Consider the following 20,621-nt stretch of genomic DNA (forward strand, 5'->3'; position numbering starts at 1 on the left):
AGGGCTGGAGCACCTCTCCTATGAGGACAGGCTGAGGGAGTTGGGCTTGTTCAGCCTGGAGAAGAGAAGGCTGCGGGGAGACCTGATTGCGGCCTTTCAGTACCTAAAGGGGGCCTATAGGAAAGATGGGGAAAATCTTTTTAGTAGGGCCAGCTGTGACAGGACAAGGGGTAATGGTTTTAAACTAAACCAGGGTAGGTTTAGACTGGATATGAGGAAGAAATTCTTTACAATGGTGAAACACTGGAACAGGTTGCCCAGAGAGGTGGTGGAGGCCCCATCCCTGGAAGCATTCAAAGCCAGGTTGGGCAGGGCTCTGAGCAGCCTGATGTAGTTAGTGGTGTCCCTGCTCACTGCAGGGGGGTTGGACTAGATGACCTCTCGGGGTCCCTTCCAACCCAAAACATTCTATGATTCTATGAATGTGTTGCCTCCTGAGTGATACTCCTAAGAGTAGTCTACAAAAACAAATCAGAGACCAGAACACGACGAGTTCTTTTAAAAATAACACCATTAAAGAGGAGTAATAGAAGTAACATTCTTGGGTATTGTGTGTTTGTTAGAGATTTCCTGCTTATTCTGACCTTTCTAAATGTCATTCTTTCATGTTTGATAGGATTGTGCTTATGGTACTCGAGAGCAATCATTTCCTCAAATGTGTATTAAATTATTTTTAGAGACTGTGTTTTTAGAAAGACGTGCAAATGTGTATGGCCTGAACTATTTTGTTATCTGAAGTGATGCATTTGTCTAAAAATAATCCCCCAAAATCTAGCATTTCATCCACATAAACCACATGTTGAAAAGAGGACCGGGAATACGTTGTATTGTGAAGATAGCCTGGTGATAATGATGGGGGAAATGGTGCAATGGTACCTTTTGGAGAAATGCTGGGGGACTGCTTGTCCTACAAAACATCATGTGAAGATGGGACAGTAAGGTTTCTTCTCATATCTACTTCAGGACATTGTTACTAAAGCAGCTTCTTTGGCTCATAAGATTATTCTTTTAGTATCCTTCTGACTTGTGCTCTCTTTTCTAGCTGACAGTCACAGCTCTCCCAGAGAAGACACCCCAACTGGGAGCATGGATTCTCTTTCTTCCCAGTCTCCGACACCTGCCTTCTCTAGCAGTCCCCCCGGACTCCTGGATGGAAATCACCTTATTATGGACAGCGGAGATCTTGCAGGCTGGACAACAAATCTGTAAGTAACCTGAATATTAAGTAACGGTTTTTCCACTAGTGTGACTGTGCATGTGAAACACATTTCCCTTTTCAGTTTGGTGGCGAGTGAGTGATTTTTAGAAATTACATATAATTGTGTTTATTTTCTTCTGCTACAAAAAGGTATGTGTTTATATGTTGTGGTGGAGCTTAGAGGCTATTTGAATGTTTGTGGGAAAGAAATGTTCTTTTTCTACAGAAACCTAGTGCATTTTACTGTAACCTGTTATAAAATTTTAAACATTTTTTATTTAGGCAATGAATATGTAAGTTATTCTCTGTATGATGTATTACCCTAGTTTTATTTCAAGACAGTGTTAAGCTACACTTAGACGCAGGGCATTAAGATACAGGGCCAAATTTTGGGTTTGGATAAATACACTATAATGAGTGTGTGCTCAGATGCTGTTGTCTAAGAACATTATAGTTGTTAATCTCTTCTTAACACATTAAATGCCTATTTTCCTGTGAAAGTGCAGTCTGTCGCTTTCAGTAGACTCTGTAGATGTTCAGACTTAAGTTTAGCAAAAATTGACATTACAATGTTAGTCCTATCTCTGTAATACAAATTCAGGTTTGATACAGAAAAAGCTGAACATAATTTGGTTTTTAAATCAGAAGTTCAACTTGAATTGAATTCTCTGGTTTGCTATTCATACAAACTTTAACATATCAAGACAAAGTTTTCCAGCCTTCAGTGCCAAGAAGATGGAAGGAGCAGGTCTGGAGAAAAGATTTGTTACAAGTATTTTCCATAATGTCATTCTGAGTAGCCTGTTCTGTTGGTGAAGCCAGTGTGTAAAATGTGTGTGTAGGTGTATGTAACACATGAGAATATATAGATAGCCATACGATGGGTTTACATTTCTATATGCACACACAAATAATTAACTGCTGATTAGAGTACTTATTAGCTAGAACAATATTTTCTCATGTGTATTGAAAGAATTCCAAATTTATAGGTATTTTACATAAATGTTGTTTCTTCAGTAGGGGACTGAAGTTACTCTTTATCCTCTTGTACTGTCCACTAGTAATGGGTAGGATTAAGAATAAGTTGTATTTGATGAAAAGAGGTGCACGGGTGGAAAACATGCAGTAGATGGTATAAAACTGGAATGTCTGTGAAAGCAAGCATAGCTAATTAAGGAACATAGGATTAGCAGAACATTGATAATGTCACTTCAGGGAATAAAAGAAAGAAATGTTGGTTTTATCCAGAGTTTTCAAGAACTTCAGGTATTCAAAGGAACATTGTATTATTTGCATTTGTTAATTTTCATCAAAATTTATACTGTACTGCTGTTTTGGAAAACTCATTTGATGGCTGGAGGTTTTGTGCTCAGTTGGAAACAGCACTTAAACAGTTCTGTTTGAAAGGAAAAAAAGGTCCATGGAATGTGCATCTAGATTATTTGTCAAAAGCAGTTTCTTTCTTCCACTCACCTGTCTGTGAAGAGCTATCTCTGTAACAAGCCTGGACAGTGACAGAAAGTATTATGTGAACAGTACATTCTTTCTTTCCTCTACTTTCTCACCCCAGATTGGCTTCTCTTCCCCCTCTAGTTCTGATGACTCAGAGGGCCTTGCCTTAACAAAAAAAAAGCCAAACCCAAAACAAACCCCCAAACAGCCCCACTGTGTTAATGGCAGAAGTAAATGTCATCAAGGGAGAATGTACTTGGTGGACTTCAGCAGTTGTTGTGCATCATGGGGTCCTGTGGGCAGGGAAAGGCAGTGGTTGCCTTGCCATCGTGTAGCTGTGGTAGCTCTCACAGCTGCAGGAAATGTAGCATTGGCTGTTGAATTCCGCTTTGGTCGTAGACTATTCTCATAAATCCCAGAATTAGGTGGAGAACAAGCCTTTCTGTTTCTGCAGAATTTCAAAATGTTTTGCATTTTGTGCTAAACTGGAACAAAACCAATTATTAAAGTCTCAGTATCCTCTCTAAAATGGTATTGCAGGTCTTCACTGAGCTACAGTAAATACCATACTGAGTCTAGGGGAGATGGAAATACACGAGGATCCGGTTTCTCAAGTTTCTGCTGATGTTTATAGCACATGGGTGTTACTTGTAAGAGATCAATTGCTATGGAGTTATGTAGTCAACAAGGTGATGGTGACTGCTTTGTGGTAGAAGAGTTGCTTGCATTCTTTCCCGGGGGGAGGGATGTTGCATTGTGGGTCAAGATATGTCAGATATTCCAAGATTGGTTTATACTAGTAGTTTGCTTTAAGCAAGAACACGTGATGGATAGCAAGAATACTTTTTGTGGTATTTGTTTTCAAGAAAGGAAAAACTTGTTTTTTCCTGGATGATAGCTGTTGTCACCATGATGTTTCCTGGCAGCGTTTTCTGTGATGCATGCCCTTTCCTTGTCCCACCTTTAAAAACAAAAGGAGCTACAGCTTCTAGCGTGGTGAGAGGAGCACCAAATGAAGGCAAGTACACCCTCGCCTCCTGGCCAGCACTAGGAGGGAACCTCATGGCCAGAGTGGTGAAAGAAGCTAAGAGAGCATGGGTTATACCGCTGATTTGAAATGTCTCACGAAGCCCTGACTGCTCAATTGTCATGTCAGTATTTAAAGATGTGCTATGCATACGGTATAACTGGAAGGTGATGTTTCACATATGTGCCATTTTGAAGCCCTGCTAAGCTGTTGGTTTTCATGTCTATAAGTGTGTGTCTGCCTGATGCTAGATTTTCTTTGAAAGCTCTGTGTGGATCAGACATATGCCCTGTGTTGTCATGTACTGCTGTACGGGTGAGTAGAGAGTTGGGTGATGGTTGGCTCTTGCTGCCCACGGCAGGGGTGGTTCTCGGTGGAGACCCAAGTTTGCTTAGATAATTCTAAGATTATCTTGCACCCTAAACTTTTTTCAACCTTTTTCCTGAAGATATTTTTAACTTCACACTTCCATCTAGAGCCAAATACTAAAAATAAATACATTTTATTTTTACATATTCTCTATGGTAGAACACAGAGAGCTTTTTTCCCCTGTCAATCACAAAGTTACAGAGCAATTTATGCAGACACAAGATTCAAACTCCAAATAGCCCAGGATGGGCAAATTACCTTGTGTACTTGATGGAGCACCATGTCATAAACATGTATTGTTTAAAAATCCCTTCTATCCGAGGATGCTTAGCACAAGCTAATCTCAGACATAAACTGATAATTATGGTAGTGAGCTGGATAGAGTATTCCTCCCTTGTAGTCCTCTCCACTGGTATGGACATTTTTTTTCCCTTCAAGGCAGAGCAGCAATGGCAATCTCAGTTTAACGTTAACCAGAGCATTTACATTCTTTCTTTTTCCTCTCTGCTTTAAGTATCCATACACGCTTGCCCTCAAGCTACAGAATTAGCATTGTACAGCCATCTATCTTCCTCAGGTTCCACTGGAACCATTGTCAAAGTCCACTTTGCTCTGACAGAGCTCCAGGTGGTTACTGTTTCTGTAAGGAGAGCATGTTTCAGACTGTTTTGGGACTATGTTGGTATAGTTTCACCAGCAGTACATTCTCAAAATGCTCATTATTTCCCTCAAAACCATAGTTGGTTCTGGGGGAAAATAAAAGAGTTTCCATGTTAGATGCAGCCAGTTCCTTGCACGTTCCTTGTAATTCAGCTTGCCACCGGAGCCAACGTTCTGAAGGTAAACAGTACCTTCTAGATGAAATGCAGTTATTCATATAGTCATTCTTTAGCAGCTTTCTTTGATCTGTATCTTCTGCTAGCTGAGACACTGGAAAATGGGCAATATTCCCTGTCTCAGGAATTTGCCAGTATAGAAGTTTGTAAAGAAAAGGGTACAAATACAGGGATATTTGCCATGTTGTGCCTTGGGTTTAACAAGTAGGTCATGCATTGTAACACTTTATTCCCTCCATACAGAATAGATCTATTTTGTGAGTTGCCTATAATATTATTATGACCTGGATTTAAACAAAAAACCCCAACCCTAATGAAGCAAAATTCCAACCATCTTTTATCCGTAGCCATCGTTTTCCCCAACACTGTTGTCTACCCTACAATTGCAAATTACCTGGGGAGAGTTTAGACCCCACAAATCCACCCTTTGCTCCTTCCTTCAGAGTTGCTTCAAACCCTGATTGATCTGAGGAAAGGTTATTGCTAATCTCTCACGGTGAATGAATTTGTGTTTTCATCCTCTCTCTTTCCTGTTAATATTTTTGCTATTTCTTCCGTTCTGGAAGCTGCTGCAGGTTGCTGCTCCCTGCAGATTCTGTGGCAACAGGCAGGCAGTTGGCAGTGTTGGTAAGGAAAATTATTCATGTAAAGGTGTATCAGAGCCACCAGGAATCTACTGACAGTAGATGAGGGGAAGACACAGAGTGGAAAGGGGAAGGGTGAGTAAAAAACCCCACCATACTTCAGGAAATAAAACGAGTTGACATATAAAATTGACTCATCAAACCAAGAGTAAGGGGGAGAGGAGGACAAAAATACAAACATGTTGTGACCAATAGCCCGTAGTAGTAGCAAGAAGGAAATTTGAATTTATTCCCAAATGTCATGGAGGAGGGAAAAAAAAGCAGCAGGAGAGAACGGGGCTTAACAAAAACAAAAGGTTGGGAATTACTTAGGATTTGCCTATAAAGGAAAGTGGGTGCTCAGTAAGCTGTAGTGTGAGTTTATAGCATATAAGACACTGTACACTCCTTGTGTGAATATTTAGTGCTGTGTCTGCTTTAAAAGTGGAGGAAGCCTGAACTTTTGTGTAAGGGTACACTTAATGCATTGTGAACTTTATAGTGGTGTTGCGGAATTGTTTGATAATTTTTGCTTAAGGTATTGATGTTGCTCCTTTATCCTCCCTCACTTCCCCAGTTAGGGCATGTGGATCTGGTTTGTGGGGTGGTGGTATTTGTTTTTAACACTTTTTTGGTGAAGAGTGTAAACCAGCTTAATTAGTTCCCTTTATCCAGCTCACAGTTGAGCCACACAGAGAGTTATGCCAATGTTTCTGTGAAATACCTTATGGCGTCACATCACGGCGTAGAAGAGTCCACACAATATTAGTGCGAACCACGTAATGCAGTGAAATTCATCCTCTGGCTTAATTTTTCTGTCCTACGCAGCTTCTGGTTTTCCTGTTGCATTTGCCCAAGAAGTAAATAAATCTGCTGCATCTTTTTTTGCGAGAGGCTTGATAGCTCTTGCTGGAGAATGCGGCCCCGACACTACTTTCTGCCTTCCTGATTGGCACTGAAAAATATGCACCTTAATCACTCTGATTTTTATTCCTTTGATGTACAAAACTCAAATTTTTAATAATTCAAAATATGTAGCTTCCAAAGAGGAGTTCAGGATTTCAGATACTAAGAAGCTGACTAGCTTTTCTAAGCTAGACCCCAAGCTGTTTTGATAATAGTGATGGTCTTGGGTTTGGAGATATGTATTAGAAGGGGTTATGGATGGCTCTTAAAGTGCAATTGAACTATGGGACAGTAGTTGATCTTCCCTTTTACATGCAGCTGAAAGCCTGTGCTTCACTGTTGAAGTGATACATGGTTTAACTTTCACCCTATTATATTACGGCTTTACGCATGCAAACAATATCTAGATATAGTGATAGCTGAACTGGGTATGTACATCTGTGTCTAATAAATATAGAACAGTGTAAGTTAGAGTCTGCAAAAGACAACCAATTTTTTCATTAATGTATTCTTGTAGTGAAGTAGATGATAGTACAAAAGATGCAGTGAATCACATGAAGTGATATAATTCAATTTAAAAAGGGTGAGGGGAACTTTCTTGCGGCTGTTGTGGTTTGATTATAGAACTTACTACATGGCTTTGGTTACCTATATCAAAATAGTTTTCAATCTTCAGCCTGTTTTATATTGTTTAGGTACTACTTAAATACTTTTTCCCCAATTCTGTTTTGTTATGCATTAGAAAATCTTACCTTAGAGCATAGTTTTGGGCTTTTTAACATTTCCAACTAGCCTACTCTATGCCAAAAAAGATAATTGTGGTAACTGATGTCTCTTCTTTGATAAGCGTAAGTATATCATGTCTTAAACCATAGGACCTTGTATTTGAATCCATTTGAAGTTCCAGGACCTGAAATAGATTTTCTTCAGAGAAAATATTAGTCATCCTTTTTTGATTGTATGGCCTGTGCACGCTCAGTTCCCAATGCACTTTAATTCTCTGAATCTGTGTAAGGCTTGGGCATCCCCTATTTCCATATCCTCCTTCCAGTTTCTGCACCTCCTATGACTCTTCTAGCTGAGGTGTTACCTGTTTACATCTAGATTAGGTATTGGACTCTGTTGCTCCCATGTCTGGTCTCATACATGTCTGATTGCTCACATCACTAACTGTTCTTTTTTCTGAGGTGCTGCTTTGACAAGAGGTCCTTCCCTGGAGCTGTAGAGCCTAGTTCCTCTAATCCTAGCAGAAGGGGTCCTAAGGCAACTATTTTCTATTATCTTAGAGAGAAAGGACGTTGTGCCTAATACTGGTCTTGAGAATATTGAATTGTCTTAATTCACAAATTCAGCCTACCTGCAGTAATTCCAGAATTTCAGAGTAAGGACAAGTTTCACTCGTCTTGACTTTCATTAATCAGGATGGTGGTGTTCATCAAGCTCTTCGCTGACTTACCATTTATTACCAGAACCGTTTATTGCTATGAGGTCTGTCTTGTTCAGCCTTTCCCGGAGTGCTGGCTATAATAGTGGCTCACCTCCGATGGATTACTGTAGATGTTTCCCTTATCACGATGACTGATTCATTGAAAGGTGGATTCCAAGTCATGGCCTAAAACACTGTGGGCTGCCTTATGTCTGTTTTGACTTGACCTCTGAATGAACCAAAAAAGCTGAACACATGGTATTATTCCCTGGACTCGGTATGTGGTGTAGTTAATCTTTCTGAGGATCTTTTTCTGATAAGGAAAGATTTCTTACTGTAACTGGACCATTGTTGTCATGAGATCTCTTTGTGCTCACAGTACAATGCCCTATGCCAGGGCTTATCTACAGAGCTTGCAGACCTACCTCTCACAGTGCTGGGCTTTCAGAATTGGGTCAGAGTCTTCCTTCTTGGTTGAAAGATGCCTCTATTACCTGCATGATCTTCCTTCATTCAGATCATGAAAACTAGCGTCTTGTTCCTCAGCTGGAGAATCGTTCATTTTTGGGATCTGAGACTGCAGGGTCTCTGGGTTTCCCAGGGAGCTGGAACACGGTGACTTCTGATGGTGGTTCTGGATGGAGTCATGCTGCAGGATGTGGGGTAGCCTTCCTCAAGATAATGACGCTGTCTGAGTATCTGTTTTCCTTGCCCCCTCCTCTAAAAAAACTCTAAGCCTTTGGGATTTTGCAACTGGGGGGGATGGAAAGCATCCTGTCCCTCAAGCCTCTTCACTGAGCCGGTATGTGAGTGGGGGTGCATGGCTTGTCAAAGCAGTTACGTTTCTGGGCTCAGAATAGTTAAGATTCATAGTTTTCAAGCTGAATCCCACCTTGGATGCTGCTGCAGAAGCATATAAGATACAGTCCTGACAGTCCAAATACTGAAGGTACTTAAAACCCAGAGGAGAAATAGAACCACCAATGCAAATGGCTTAAGATACAGTCCTGACAGTCCAAATACTGAAGGTACTTAAAACCCAGAGGAGAAGTAGAAGCACCAATGCAAATGGCTTTTCAGGAATATGCAAGGGACCAGTGGCAGAGGAAATAATCCAGTCTTTCTTTCATTTCTTTTGTGGTTCTTCTTTATTGGTTCTCCTGACACTAAAATATTCTGTTACCCAGCTCAATGGTGTATACGTGCTACACTATGGGCATCGTTTTTGGATTTTTAATACCCACAGAGGCTTTCAAAATGGTGATGAGAGCCATGCTGCGTAGCATCCTGAGTGCTTTCAGGGTGTTTGTGGCCAGGCTGGGAAGAAGCTAATTGTTCTTTGTGAAATCTCAGGCTGTTCAAATTCCTGGTGAGCAAACTGATGTTAAAACAGACATCAGATGGCAAGGGAGGGCAGAAATAGTAGTGTTCTGCACATAACAGAAGCCTTGGAGATAGTTATTAATTTTGTTTGACTGCTGAATGAATTCCCATCAGCCTTGTTATATCTACATCATTTGACTGCATCTATAGTCTCCTTAAAATTGGAATAGTTTCTTTTGTACTTTCTGGCTGTGGTGTGAATTTGTGTTTTTACATAAATGATGAATGACTTCAGTTTCAGTGTCTTGAAAACTTTTTATAATATCTAATGTCATGATCTTATTTTAATAAAAAAGATGCTGTAACAGCTGCAGAAGGCACAGGCCAGGTATGTAACAGTCCTTCCCTCATGGTGCTTATTTTGCAGTTTGCTTTTGTTTCAGCTGCCACCTCTTCAGTGACTCAGCAGTTTGAGAGCTGGGTTTAGTGGAGCAGGCACTTCTTTTCGTACCCTTTTGTTACACAAGCAGAGGAATAGCCCTCATTTTGCAGCTCCTTTGAAACAGGCATAATATAACTCAGTCATGTGGTTCAGACAAAATAGACTTTGCCATCTCCCTGTCTTCCAGCGGGCGAGGCAGCTGGGCTTGACAGCAGCACTGCTGTGTGAGCACAGGGTAAGCGGTACGTGCGCTCAGGGCAGGGAGAGATGTGGATGCAACCCCTGCCATGAGCTGAAGTTTCTTTATTTTGTTTCTCCTCTTTTTCTTTGCTTTTATTTTTTCCTTTTCTTTTCTTTGCATGATTCCAGGGAACGCAGCCCCCTCATTTTTTTTTCTAAAAGGAACAGCAGTATGCTGTAAGCTTATAGATGTACATACTTCATTTTTGCTTTGTCTGAATTATCATTTAAAAATGCTTTAACTTAGGACAGCTGCTATAGACGTTAGCTTCAGATTTACCAGACCGGCGTGAAAGATCATTTCACTAATGTGTCAGCTGCTTCACTGAGACTTCACGATCCAAGTTTAACAAACCCTTTATGTCAGTCCTGGCTGATGTGTTCTGTATAAATGAGGGTTCAGGAATGTTGCATGCATGCTACATACTTTAAATTTTGGAGGTGGAGTTTCTTTTTAGAGGGAACATGGATGAGAAAATTCTGTCCTTCTGTTTTGTCTCCAGCTTTGCTGCAACTATGATGATTTCTAGAATTTTGTCCACGTATTTTTCTGCTCCCCAGCCTCGCCAAGGCATAGGGGTTTTAACATGCAGGAAGATCGTTGTCTGGTGGTGGAGAGTATTGGATTGCATATCGAATCAGAAATAGCCGACACCTTTTGATATACTGTGTCATCTTATAATGAAACCTTTTAAGAACACTTCCATTGAGTTTATGTCAGCCAGACACTGTGATACGACAGCCATGGGGCTGCCAAACCCGTCTATGAAACAGCCCTTTTTTCTTTTTTTCCTCAAGAGTTGCAGTGTAGATTCTTTTCAGAGAGTCTCTTCCTCGCTCTCAAGATAAGAGGCTGCTCTTTAGCTGTGTTACCTTAGGAACCAGCCAGATAAACATCCAATAAAATCTTGTTTTCAGGAGTTTGTTTCTGAATATCAGTACAAAATCTCTAGCTTATTTTCAGTAAGGCTGTTTCCCCCTCCTCCCTTTTCCCAGTGTTCACTGTGCCAGACAATAGCATTTTTTCTCAAAGAGAGATGGTTATGTCAGGCTTTTTTTTTTTTCTCCCCACAGGAAATGCATTGCATTCGTTTTAGCCCATAGAAGAAAGGATTTCTTCAACATCTCTTCTTAAAGTTGAGATGCCATGTGATAAGATATGCAGTACTTTCTAATATATCATCATCTTGATAAACAAGGTGTGCAATTAACTTTGCTATCACAAGAATCTTTCCAGGAAAAAAAAAATCCAGGAGTTTGTTGCTTACACACCACAACATTGGAACTGATTTTTCCTATTGAGTAAAACCTTCTGTTTTGATTAAGTGGTCCCTGAGATAGCCCAGTACAGTAAATACCTGCTCCCCCTTCCCCCCCAAATTCTAGAATGTGCTTAATATTTAAAGTTATTAATTTTTTCCTCTTCTTCCCAACATGATGAAACTACTGCTATTGAAAAATGTGGGTTTTTTCCCCTGCTGGATCCTAGAGCATGATCTCTTGCTCGGTAACCAGGAGCTGAAAGTGACAGGCGAATTCAGTAGCCGTGCTGCAGTGCTTTCGCTCCAGCTCAAATGTATTATGGGAATTCATCAAAAAGAGGGGGAAGGAACAGCCCAGTGCTCCACATACCTGTGCTTCTGGAGCATTTTTTGACTAGAACTGTTGGAGTGGCTCAGAATTTGTAGAAAACCTGCCAGTTTTTACATGCTTTTATATAATGCTGTCTGGTAAAGGACAGCGTAGTCTTACCAGTTGATAGATTACCCTTCTTGTTGAGTCTCTGTAATTTGAGAAATAACATGCCATGACATGGTTCTGAACATTTTATTTCATCTTCTGTTCCTTTATTTGCACATCTTTCCTCTTTTTTTTTTCTTTTTCTTTCCTCTCCAAGTCTCAGCAAGAAACCATCTAGTATTTATTCCAACTGTTCTTATGAATGACTCTTGCTTTCCTGGGTTGGACGGTATTTTTTATGTCTTCTCTGTTCTGAGTATTGTTTTGAAATCATTAATCCCATGTCTTACACACAGGTGGTGTGTGTTGTTCTAGAGCTGATCAAATAAGTTGCATAGATTAATAGGATGCATATTTCAATGAAATATTTCATAAATGGAAGATTTTATCATTCTCTTCTTGAAAATCAAGCAACACACACCTTAGGTATGCACTAGAGAAGACCACTTGGTAGAATACTCTCTAATCATGATTAGTTTGCATTAGAGACATTTTAGTACTCTTCTAGCAATATACTTGGCATATTATTTTTCTGTGTTCTGTAGTTTTACAGGTTTCAGAAATGAGCCTGACACCAATCTTAATGTTGGAATTTATTTGAATTGAACAAATCAGAGCACAAGGCTTTATTTCTTTTTTTTTTTTTTTTTTTAAAACCAGGATTGTTTTCATTATAACAGTGTAGTCTATGCAAGCAGGATACTTTTTTAATTCACTTTTGAAAAACTTTTGCCTTTAGTTCACCTATGTTACTGAGTTAAAATTAATTTACACATACACATGTGCAGAAAGAGGGAGAAATAATCTACTTTCTAGCAAACTTTATAAACTTTACTGTACCATCGAGAAATTTTTTATCATCAGCATTTAGAGAAAATAATACAAATGCTGGTGTTCACTTCGCATTTCTTGTCTCTGAATAAAGTCACTTTTAGCTGAAGGTTTTTGTTTTACCTGAGGAAAACTTTTCAATGACTAGATAAAAATGGGAGGAAAAGGACAAGTTCAAGTAAAAGTAAACCCCAAAATTGTGTAGGGTGCTGGTCTTCAAAGGTATGTAATTATTGGAAGATGTAAATAATTGTGTAGTGGAAGATTCAGAAGCAGTGAAGCAGACTAGATGTCCTCTTCCCGAAGTTCAGCATGAAATATGTTTCTACGCAGCATAATCCAGCTTTTCATTCAGTTTACTGTGACAATTCCTGCCTTTATTTGGTAAATTTGATCATTTTAAAAGCAGAGCATGTTTTGATAAACCCTTCTGGTTATGATTCCAGCACATTTAAGTTTCATTTTTATTAGTGGAATTAACTGTAGAATGCAGTTTTCATACACTGTGAATTCCAGTTTTCATCTAAATGAAGGAAAAACTATTGTCTTGTTAAATAAGGAATGTGCCATTCACCATTTTATAATGTACTAAATTTGAAAATTAATAACCAAAATAAATGTCTGCTTAACTATGTAATTGCTAGAATGACTAGTAGATATGTTGGCTAGGAAAATCAGTTTGTAAAAGTTGTTGTAAACAGTGTTTTGCAATCCAACAATAGCGATCCTTTCTTCTAGAAATTAAATATCCCAGTGCACAAGAAGGTTAAAATCAGCTATAAAAGTTAGGTTTCCTGCTTTCCTTTGTTCTTTTACAGTTATAACTGGGGTGACGGCTGATTCCTTTTTTGCTTTTGGCCAGTCCACCTTGATTAGGGGTGCATTTACACCCCCGCAAAAAACCTTCTTGACTGGACTCCTTTGGTGGTACTTTGTAGATGTATGCTATCTAAGAGGTTAATCTTGGAATAAGACCAACTGATAAATGCTGTATCGTGAAGTCTGTACCTCTGACTGATGATTCCTGTGTGAAAGTTGTGTGTGAATGATTTAAATTCTGTTTCTGCTTAGAAACTGCTTGAAGTCCAGCTCTTTGTTCCAAAGATATGCTGACAGTAAATGTTTGGACTGTTTCTTGTTTTGTCCATGCAGCGAAAGAAAGCTTTCCAGTGCCGGAATGCTTTAGTTCTTTAAGGTGTAAAATTAGGAACATCCTTTATGTTGGTGAGGACTTTGTATGTTTTTCAATGACTAATAAAAGTTTTAACTTTGGCTGCTATTTCTTCTCCTCTTGTGGCAACTATGTGTTCAGCCATTAATTTAATGCATATTTCAATAGCGTGTTCGTGCGGGCAGCCACTGAGGCAGTATCTACGCAGTTATGCGAATGAGATCTCAATCCAGAGCCAGCATCGTGATCCCAATGTTGTAATAGCTGCAGCCTCTTTTGAAATCTTCCCAGTCGTACATGCCTTAGTACAGCGCTGAGAAGATTTTTAAATAGATTCATCAAAACTTGTAAAGGCAAAGTGGCAGCTCAAATAATAGCCTGCTATATGCAGTTACATTGTATCTGTCTTTATTAGATAAGGAATGTGGAATTTTGTCTTTTTATTGGTTATGTCATACATCTCAGGTAATTTGTCTTAGCTTAGGATATAGGACATGTAGGAGAAATACTTTCAAGGAGGAAATGCAGAATCATACCATGGCCATGTCTGCAAAATCAGCTTGACATTATTGGTTTAGAATTTGAGGATCTGACTAGTTACCTGGTTATAAAGATTCAAACATTTTGGTGTGAAAAAAAAATTTTATTCACCTTGTTAATTCTGCCTTGAATATATTTCCTCTTAGTCCTGGTCAAAGCCGTCCATCGATGGTCTCATGGATGAATACTCCATCTGCTAACGCAGCTGCCACAAATACTGCACCATCCACTTTCTTCTTCCCTAACCCTGCCACTGGGAGTGACAGAGCAGTGGAAAGGTATGACGTACACTTCAACTTTTGCTGGTTATTTCTTTGCCTCCTTTTTTCCCTATCTTTTTAAAAATAGCTAATTCATGTCTTCTGCAGTACATGAATGATTATCTCAAATCAAGAAATGCAACCTTAGCAGTTTTGACTGAATAAAATAACTGTGTACTTTGTGTTATTTTTTCCTTTGAACACTTGTAGAAAGCACCCAGATTGAGCCAGTAGCTTGTGGGTTAATACAAGCAGACTTTGATTTGGGTGGTCAATTCATAGTGTCTCTTTACTGCAGTGATTCTCTTACAGTGTCTTTTAAAATGCAGATGCTTTCTTTTCCATAGCCACCCATGCCAAATTTAAGTTTCTCAACCTATTCTTCTTGCCTCTGAAAGACTTTCCCTTATCTTTACCTGTGTCTGTGGTTTCACTCTTTTCTTTCACTCTTTTGGCCTGCTTTCCTTCCATCCTGTTTTCTGCTTCCTTCCATGTTGTTGTCCATATTTTGAAGTCTTTTCACTTTTTCCTTTGAAGGTCTTCACCATCTTAGCTTTTTCCTTCAAGTTTTGTAATATTTGCTTTTCTAATTAAAGTAGTTGGGTATATTAATAAATTCTTTCCAACACTTAGTAACAAAATTCCATTCCTTATTACTGATGGCATTTTGCACCAGAACTGCATTGTCTGTTTGACTGCAAGTTCCTTGGGGGCAGGGAGAACATCCCAGTGTTTTATGTGTAGTTGTTGTTGCCTGGGCTCAACAAAAGATGATTTAATGGTGTGGGTGCTGTGTCTAAACAAAGAATCATTGGGCAGCAGCAAACTGTCAGTTCGCAAAGGCGTGATTAAGTAAGACGTGCCAAAAATACTTATATATTCCAAGATCTCTGCTCATCGTACTTGGAGAAATTAGTACTTTGGACAAATTCATATTAATGGCTTATTACTGAGCGTCCTGAGAACACCTCTAGATGACTGCCTGAAATGTTAGAAATCTTACCGTGTTTAGGACCAAACAGCATCTTCAGTAGTCTAGTAATGTTGTATTGTAAACAAATATAAAAAGCTAATTCTGTACAGTGATAGTGAAAAGCTGAATTGCAAAATTAATGAAGAAACATTTGAGAGGATAGAATGATTAGTCTATAAATTAAGTATAGGATGCTTTGCCTACTATTGATTTTACTGCTGATTAGCACTTGGCAAAACTTTAACTGTAGTTTAAAGCTGAGTTTATCATAAAAATATGTGTGCGTAAAGTTGGGAGGATGATGTTCAGAAATGCCAACAGTAAGCTGTGAAGCTTCAGCTTTGGCATTTGTGCATATGAATTATAAGCCTGTAACGATGCATGTGAGATTGTGTTTAAAGTTTTAGTCATCTCCAAATGAGAATGGAGAGAGAATGGCTAAGAAAGGAGAGTGTCTTCATAATAGTCAAAAATGACTATAATTCATAATTTCATTTTTCAGTGTTGCCCAACGAAAAGCAAGAGCAGTTTATCCATGCGAAGCAGAACATAGCTCTGAATTATCATTTCAGATAGGAGCAATTTTTGAAGATGGTAAGTACTGCTTGAGTAAATACAAAGCAATGAAAAACAAATTGACAAAACTGCTAAAATGGCTTTGGATGAAAATACAAGCCTAACTGCTATTCTGCCAACGTTGCTGATGGCACACAGTTGGTGACGTAGAAGATTTCTGGTACGCAGAACCTACTTAGCATGTACTTAGCACTGTGAGGCAATGTCTTTGATTTCTGGTGAGTAGAAGCTTTCAATTGGTCTAATTTTTCAGCACCATTTAAATGTGGTGTAGTACCAAAAAAGGTAATTCTGCAATAGAGAAAAACATCTTGGCCTATGAAACTATTTTTTTTTTAAATGTGAACTATTGTTGTAAAATAACATATGGGCTTTCATTTAAAGAAAAAAAAAATCCGTTTAAGGATTTTCAAGCAAGCAGAGCTCCAAGTAAATCAGGTGATCACTGGAGAGAAAAAGGAGTGTTAACTTTTTGGATCAAGGGATGCCTTAGTGTGTGTATGTACTTGTAGAAAAAGGAATATTCACTGAGGTACAGAATGAAGGCCTGTGTTTAAAGATTTCTATGGACCCCAATACAGTATTATATATGAACATCCAGAAGGTGATGTCTGTGCTCAGGTCTGTGTTGCTCCTCAGTGAGCTTCTATGGCTGTAACTCTTCAGCAACTGCCCAGGGACTTCAAACTGATAAGGAACGGTTTCAGTTTTTAAACTTTATTCCAGTGACTACTGTAATACAAACTCTGAAGATGCAGAAGACAACATTAGAGCATAGTTTCTTCTATTACAAGGAAATTCCTATTATGAGAAACAGATGATATGGAATGGCTCAACAGGGCCCGGTCAAATTCCGCAATTCTTGTTACTTGAATACAATCTAATAATAATTCTAAGCAGAAATTAATTCATAGCAGCAGCACAGTAAGACTGTTGTTTGTTACAAGACCTTGATAAAAATTACATTCATACTAAAAACCAGAAGGCTCTTAAATTTGGCCAAATCTTCATCCAAGTTTTGTGCAGGCTGGAGGATTGAAAGTGATCTGAGAATTGTATCCTGAAGAACCTTGTGAGTACTGAGACCAGTATTTCAGTCTTTCAGCCTGTCTAGAAGCAGGGGGGTAGTAAGAGGCATCCTGGCCTCTAAAGAATCTGGAAATTCTGCAGTGATGCCTGTTTTCTTCTCATCCATTGTCAGTTTTTAGCTTGCTACCAGGTCAGAAATCGGATATGTGCTTTCCAGAGGGAAAGTGGTATATAATTCTGCATGACCACTTAGGGGATGTACTGCCCAGTCATTCAAATACCACATGTGAGAATCTTTGGTTGGATGTCCAATAAAGGAGGAGTATTCCAGATTCCCAGTTGACATCCAGCAGGAAAAAGAGAAAAATACACAGTCTAAACCAGCTGGAAAACATCAACCTGCAGGCATTAAAAAGCTAACTAAATATGTCTTATATTTCCCAAATGCACCCTGTTAACTCTATTAGCACGGGATCAAAAGTTTTTCTTACAAATGAAAATCTTCATCCTGTCCTCCCCAATCCCAGTAGGATGTTGCTAATTTTTTTAACGAGCTGAAACAAATGGGAAGCTCAGCAGAATCTTTTCTTTTTCTTAGCATGTGTAACAACACCACCAAATCGCACAGACATAGACATCTCCTTCCCCTTCTTTGTGATGCTTATTTTAAAGCAGACAGAGCATAGGACATTCCTGTCCTCTACCTCCTCCCAAACAAGTAAACATAAGCTGGTCTGGGGTCCCCACGAGGTTCTTCCCTACTAGCACCCACTTTACAAAATCATACTTGATGTTTCCCATTAGAGCTGCTTTGCAGGCAAATCACGTCTGAATCAAGTTAGGTGGGAAACCTTTTAAAGATGAATTAGCTAAATGATTGCTCTTTTTAAAGTCTCTAACACCAGTTATTTTAATTTAAGTTTTTTAAAACATGACTGATGGGGATCTTCAGCAGACATAAAACTGTGTACAGGAAAAAAAAAATCTGGTGCATGGGGGAAAAGATCTGATGCATAGAAGAGAGGCATTTCTAACGCAGAACAGCAAGGGTTGCACACCTGTCGTGTTGGCATGGGATAAGAAAGTCTTTCAAGAAGCAGTTGCTTCTGTGTCGCGCGTTTGTGTGAGAGCAGCGTTAAGATTCTTTTCTTGTGCAAAGAGATTGCTAGAAGTTATGGCAAAGCTACCGTGGTTTTGGTGCATTACAGCCTCGGCTGAGTTTTTCAACTAGAGAGTTGGATTGTCCAAGAACAAGTACGGAATTCGACTCTCTGGCACCTGTGGAGAAACCTTTCAACTGTGTAAGACTTTTTTTTTCCGTATCATCATACAAATAAGGTTGGAAGCTTGGGAAAAGGTTACATGGATTGCATTTTGAAAACCTAATTGCAGATTTCCAATGGGAAAGATCATATTTCCTTAAATACGTTTGTTTTGATTTATTTCACTGTATCCTGGTTATTTTATAGGCATTGTCCTTGCCCTGCAGGGTTTCCAGGCTAACGTAGGCTGTGGATTGGCAGACAGGAGGAGAACATGCAAGTAATAAGGCAGTAACTGAACATACATAATAACTTAATGGTCATTCCATAATTGTTCCCAGTAGGTTATGTCATGGATGGCTCTGTCAGTATAGAAAGGTATGCTCATTAGATGTGCAGACCTGTCTCCATGTTTGAAACCTCTGAAATGCCTTCACACAGACCGTTTCTTTTTTGCGCTAGGCACCCTTGTGTCTATGCTGGGATCAGATTCCAGTGAAACAATTCAGGTTCTTTAGTTACTCAATTTAAATTCCCATATGCCCTAATAAAGCCCCCAAATGAAGAATTAAAGTAATAATACATCAATTCTGCAGCTCTACCAATAACCTTAACTATCAAAGTGACAACGCATCAATCAAGTTGACGTACAACTAGTATCAACCATTAAAGCAACTGTTAAATTAATGTCTACTAAAAAGTGCTGCTTCCATTAGTGAAGGTTTTATCCGTCTCTCCTTTCTCCACCCTGCCTGTCTCACTTTTCTAATCCTGCCTCTTTCACCTCTCACTGTTTGTTGAGTGTTTTCCTTTTTCTTCCTTCTCTTATCTGCTTTGTTTCCTTCTCTTTTTCGTTTCCCTTCCCTGTTCTTTTTCATCTCTCTTGGTCCATAGATGTTGATTGCAGCAATTCTCTCTTACCTGTTATTATCCTGGATGAATCCTGGCTGCTCTAGCCTGAGACAGGATAATGGCATTTAGTGAAGTGCAGTCTTGCACCTGCCATAGCTGCTAAATGTAATATTGGTGGAAGAAGTAAGAGTTTAATCTTCACTCCTGTCTCCGCTTCCTGTTTCTAAATGGGGAAAAAAAATCTGTTTGTGTCTCAGGCTGACAAGGTTAGATTTACTAATATTTTAAATTAAGCTTTGTATCACCTGATAGGAGTCTGTATAGAATCTGAACGTTTGCCTGTTCAGGTGTTTTCAGTATTGCATATATGTTGTGCTACCCTGTGAGTCCCTCAGTCTTTCCAGTAAAGTGTCATGCAATATGAACACTAAGGTGCCATCTGTAACTTAAAAAGAAGAGGCAAAGTTTTCTATTTAATTGAATTGTGTAAGAAAATGAATAATGTAATCTAAACAATATCCACTGGATTATTTTTTAAATCTTCAATTCGATTTACCTTAGGCTGTGCCAATATTTTTATTTCCCGGTTGCTACAGGCTATATTATTGACAGTACATAACAATATAATTCAAGTAGTTGGAGGCAAAGCTTGAAGAGTTTGCAGCTGGATAAGGGCACATATGGGAAGAAGCAGAGTATGATCTGAGATTGTAAGAGACATATGCTGGCTGTATATTTTTGTTGTTTTTGAAGCAGATATTCCCAATAATCATGGAAAGAATAATCAGACTGCCTGGCATTGAAACCTTGCCAGCCTTGGAGCCAAGTGTTATTAGATTTCTGTTTCTTGAAAGAGACTGCTTAGAAGTCAGTAAATGGGAATTTCACTAGGGAGAAGTGTTTTAGATAGGGTAAATGGTGTTTACATAACAAAATTCCTTGGCAGTATTGCTAGCAGGAAGGCTTCTTGAAAACTTGTCAAGATAGCTCTCATCAAAGCTTTTTATGATTTTTACGATCAGACTTTAAGGGAGAGAAAATATGGGGAAAACTGAGAGAGTTTTGTAATTTTCCTCAGGAAAGGTGTGGCACCGATTGTCCCCGCCGAGCATAGTAGGGACACAACAAGCCATGTTCACCCAGCTGTTGTCATCCCTCTCTACTTTCATAGTGTCACAAAGTGCCAGCCTTAGTTAATGTCCCCAGTTTTGACTCCAGGGCACTCTCTTCCCTCTTACTCGTGCTGTGGCTTCTGGACTGTCTGTCTTTGTGGTGCTGACAAATGAAGGATTTACATCAAAGAGTTCTCCCAAAATACTAAATTGCACTGTATGTGCAAATAATTCTACTTCTTTGTTCACCTTCCGTCTGTGGATTTCAAAGCACTTGGAAACATTCATGTGCACTAATTATCTCCATTTTACACCTGGAGAAGCCGAGTGTACAGGCTGTGGACAGATGTTCTCCTTTTCAGATACCTCCATGGCATTTGGAGGTAGTTATCTCAAACTGCTTCTGAAAGTTACAATCACTTCACCAATAAAA

General features: G+C 39.1%; 1 protein-coding gene across 1 annotated transcript in view; it reads left to right on the forward strand.

Moving 5' to 3' along the window:
• ARHGAP10 (Rho GTPase activating protein 10) overlaps positions 1 to 20,621 on the forward strand; it is a 123,297-nt gene that overhangs the window by 98,307 nt on the left and 4,369 nt on the right. The window contains exons 20-22 of the mRNA XM_035899197.1: positions 1,043 to 1,205; positions 14,271 to 14,402; positions 15,860 to 15,951. Of these exons, the coding sequence (XP_035755090.1) occupies positions 1,043 to 1,205; positions 14,271 to 14,402; positions 15,860 to 15,951 (387 nt within the window). The remainder of the gene's footprint in view (positions 1 to 1,042; positions 1,206 to 14,270; positions 14,403 to 15,859; positions 15,952 to 20,621) is intronic.

Source organism: Egretta garzetta, unplaced genomic scaffold (assembly GCF_000687185.1).
Source record: "Egretta garzetta isolate BGI_Z169 unplaced genomic scaffold, ASM68718v1 scaffold258, whole genome shotgun sequence".
Classification (NCBI taxonomy): Eukaryota; Metazoa; Chordata; class Aves; order Pelecaniformes; family Ardeidae; genus Egretta; species Egretta garzetta.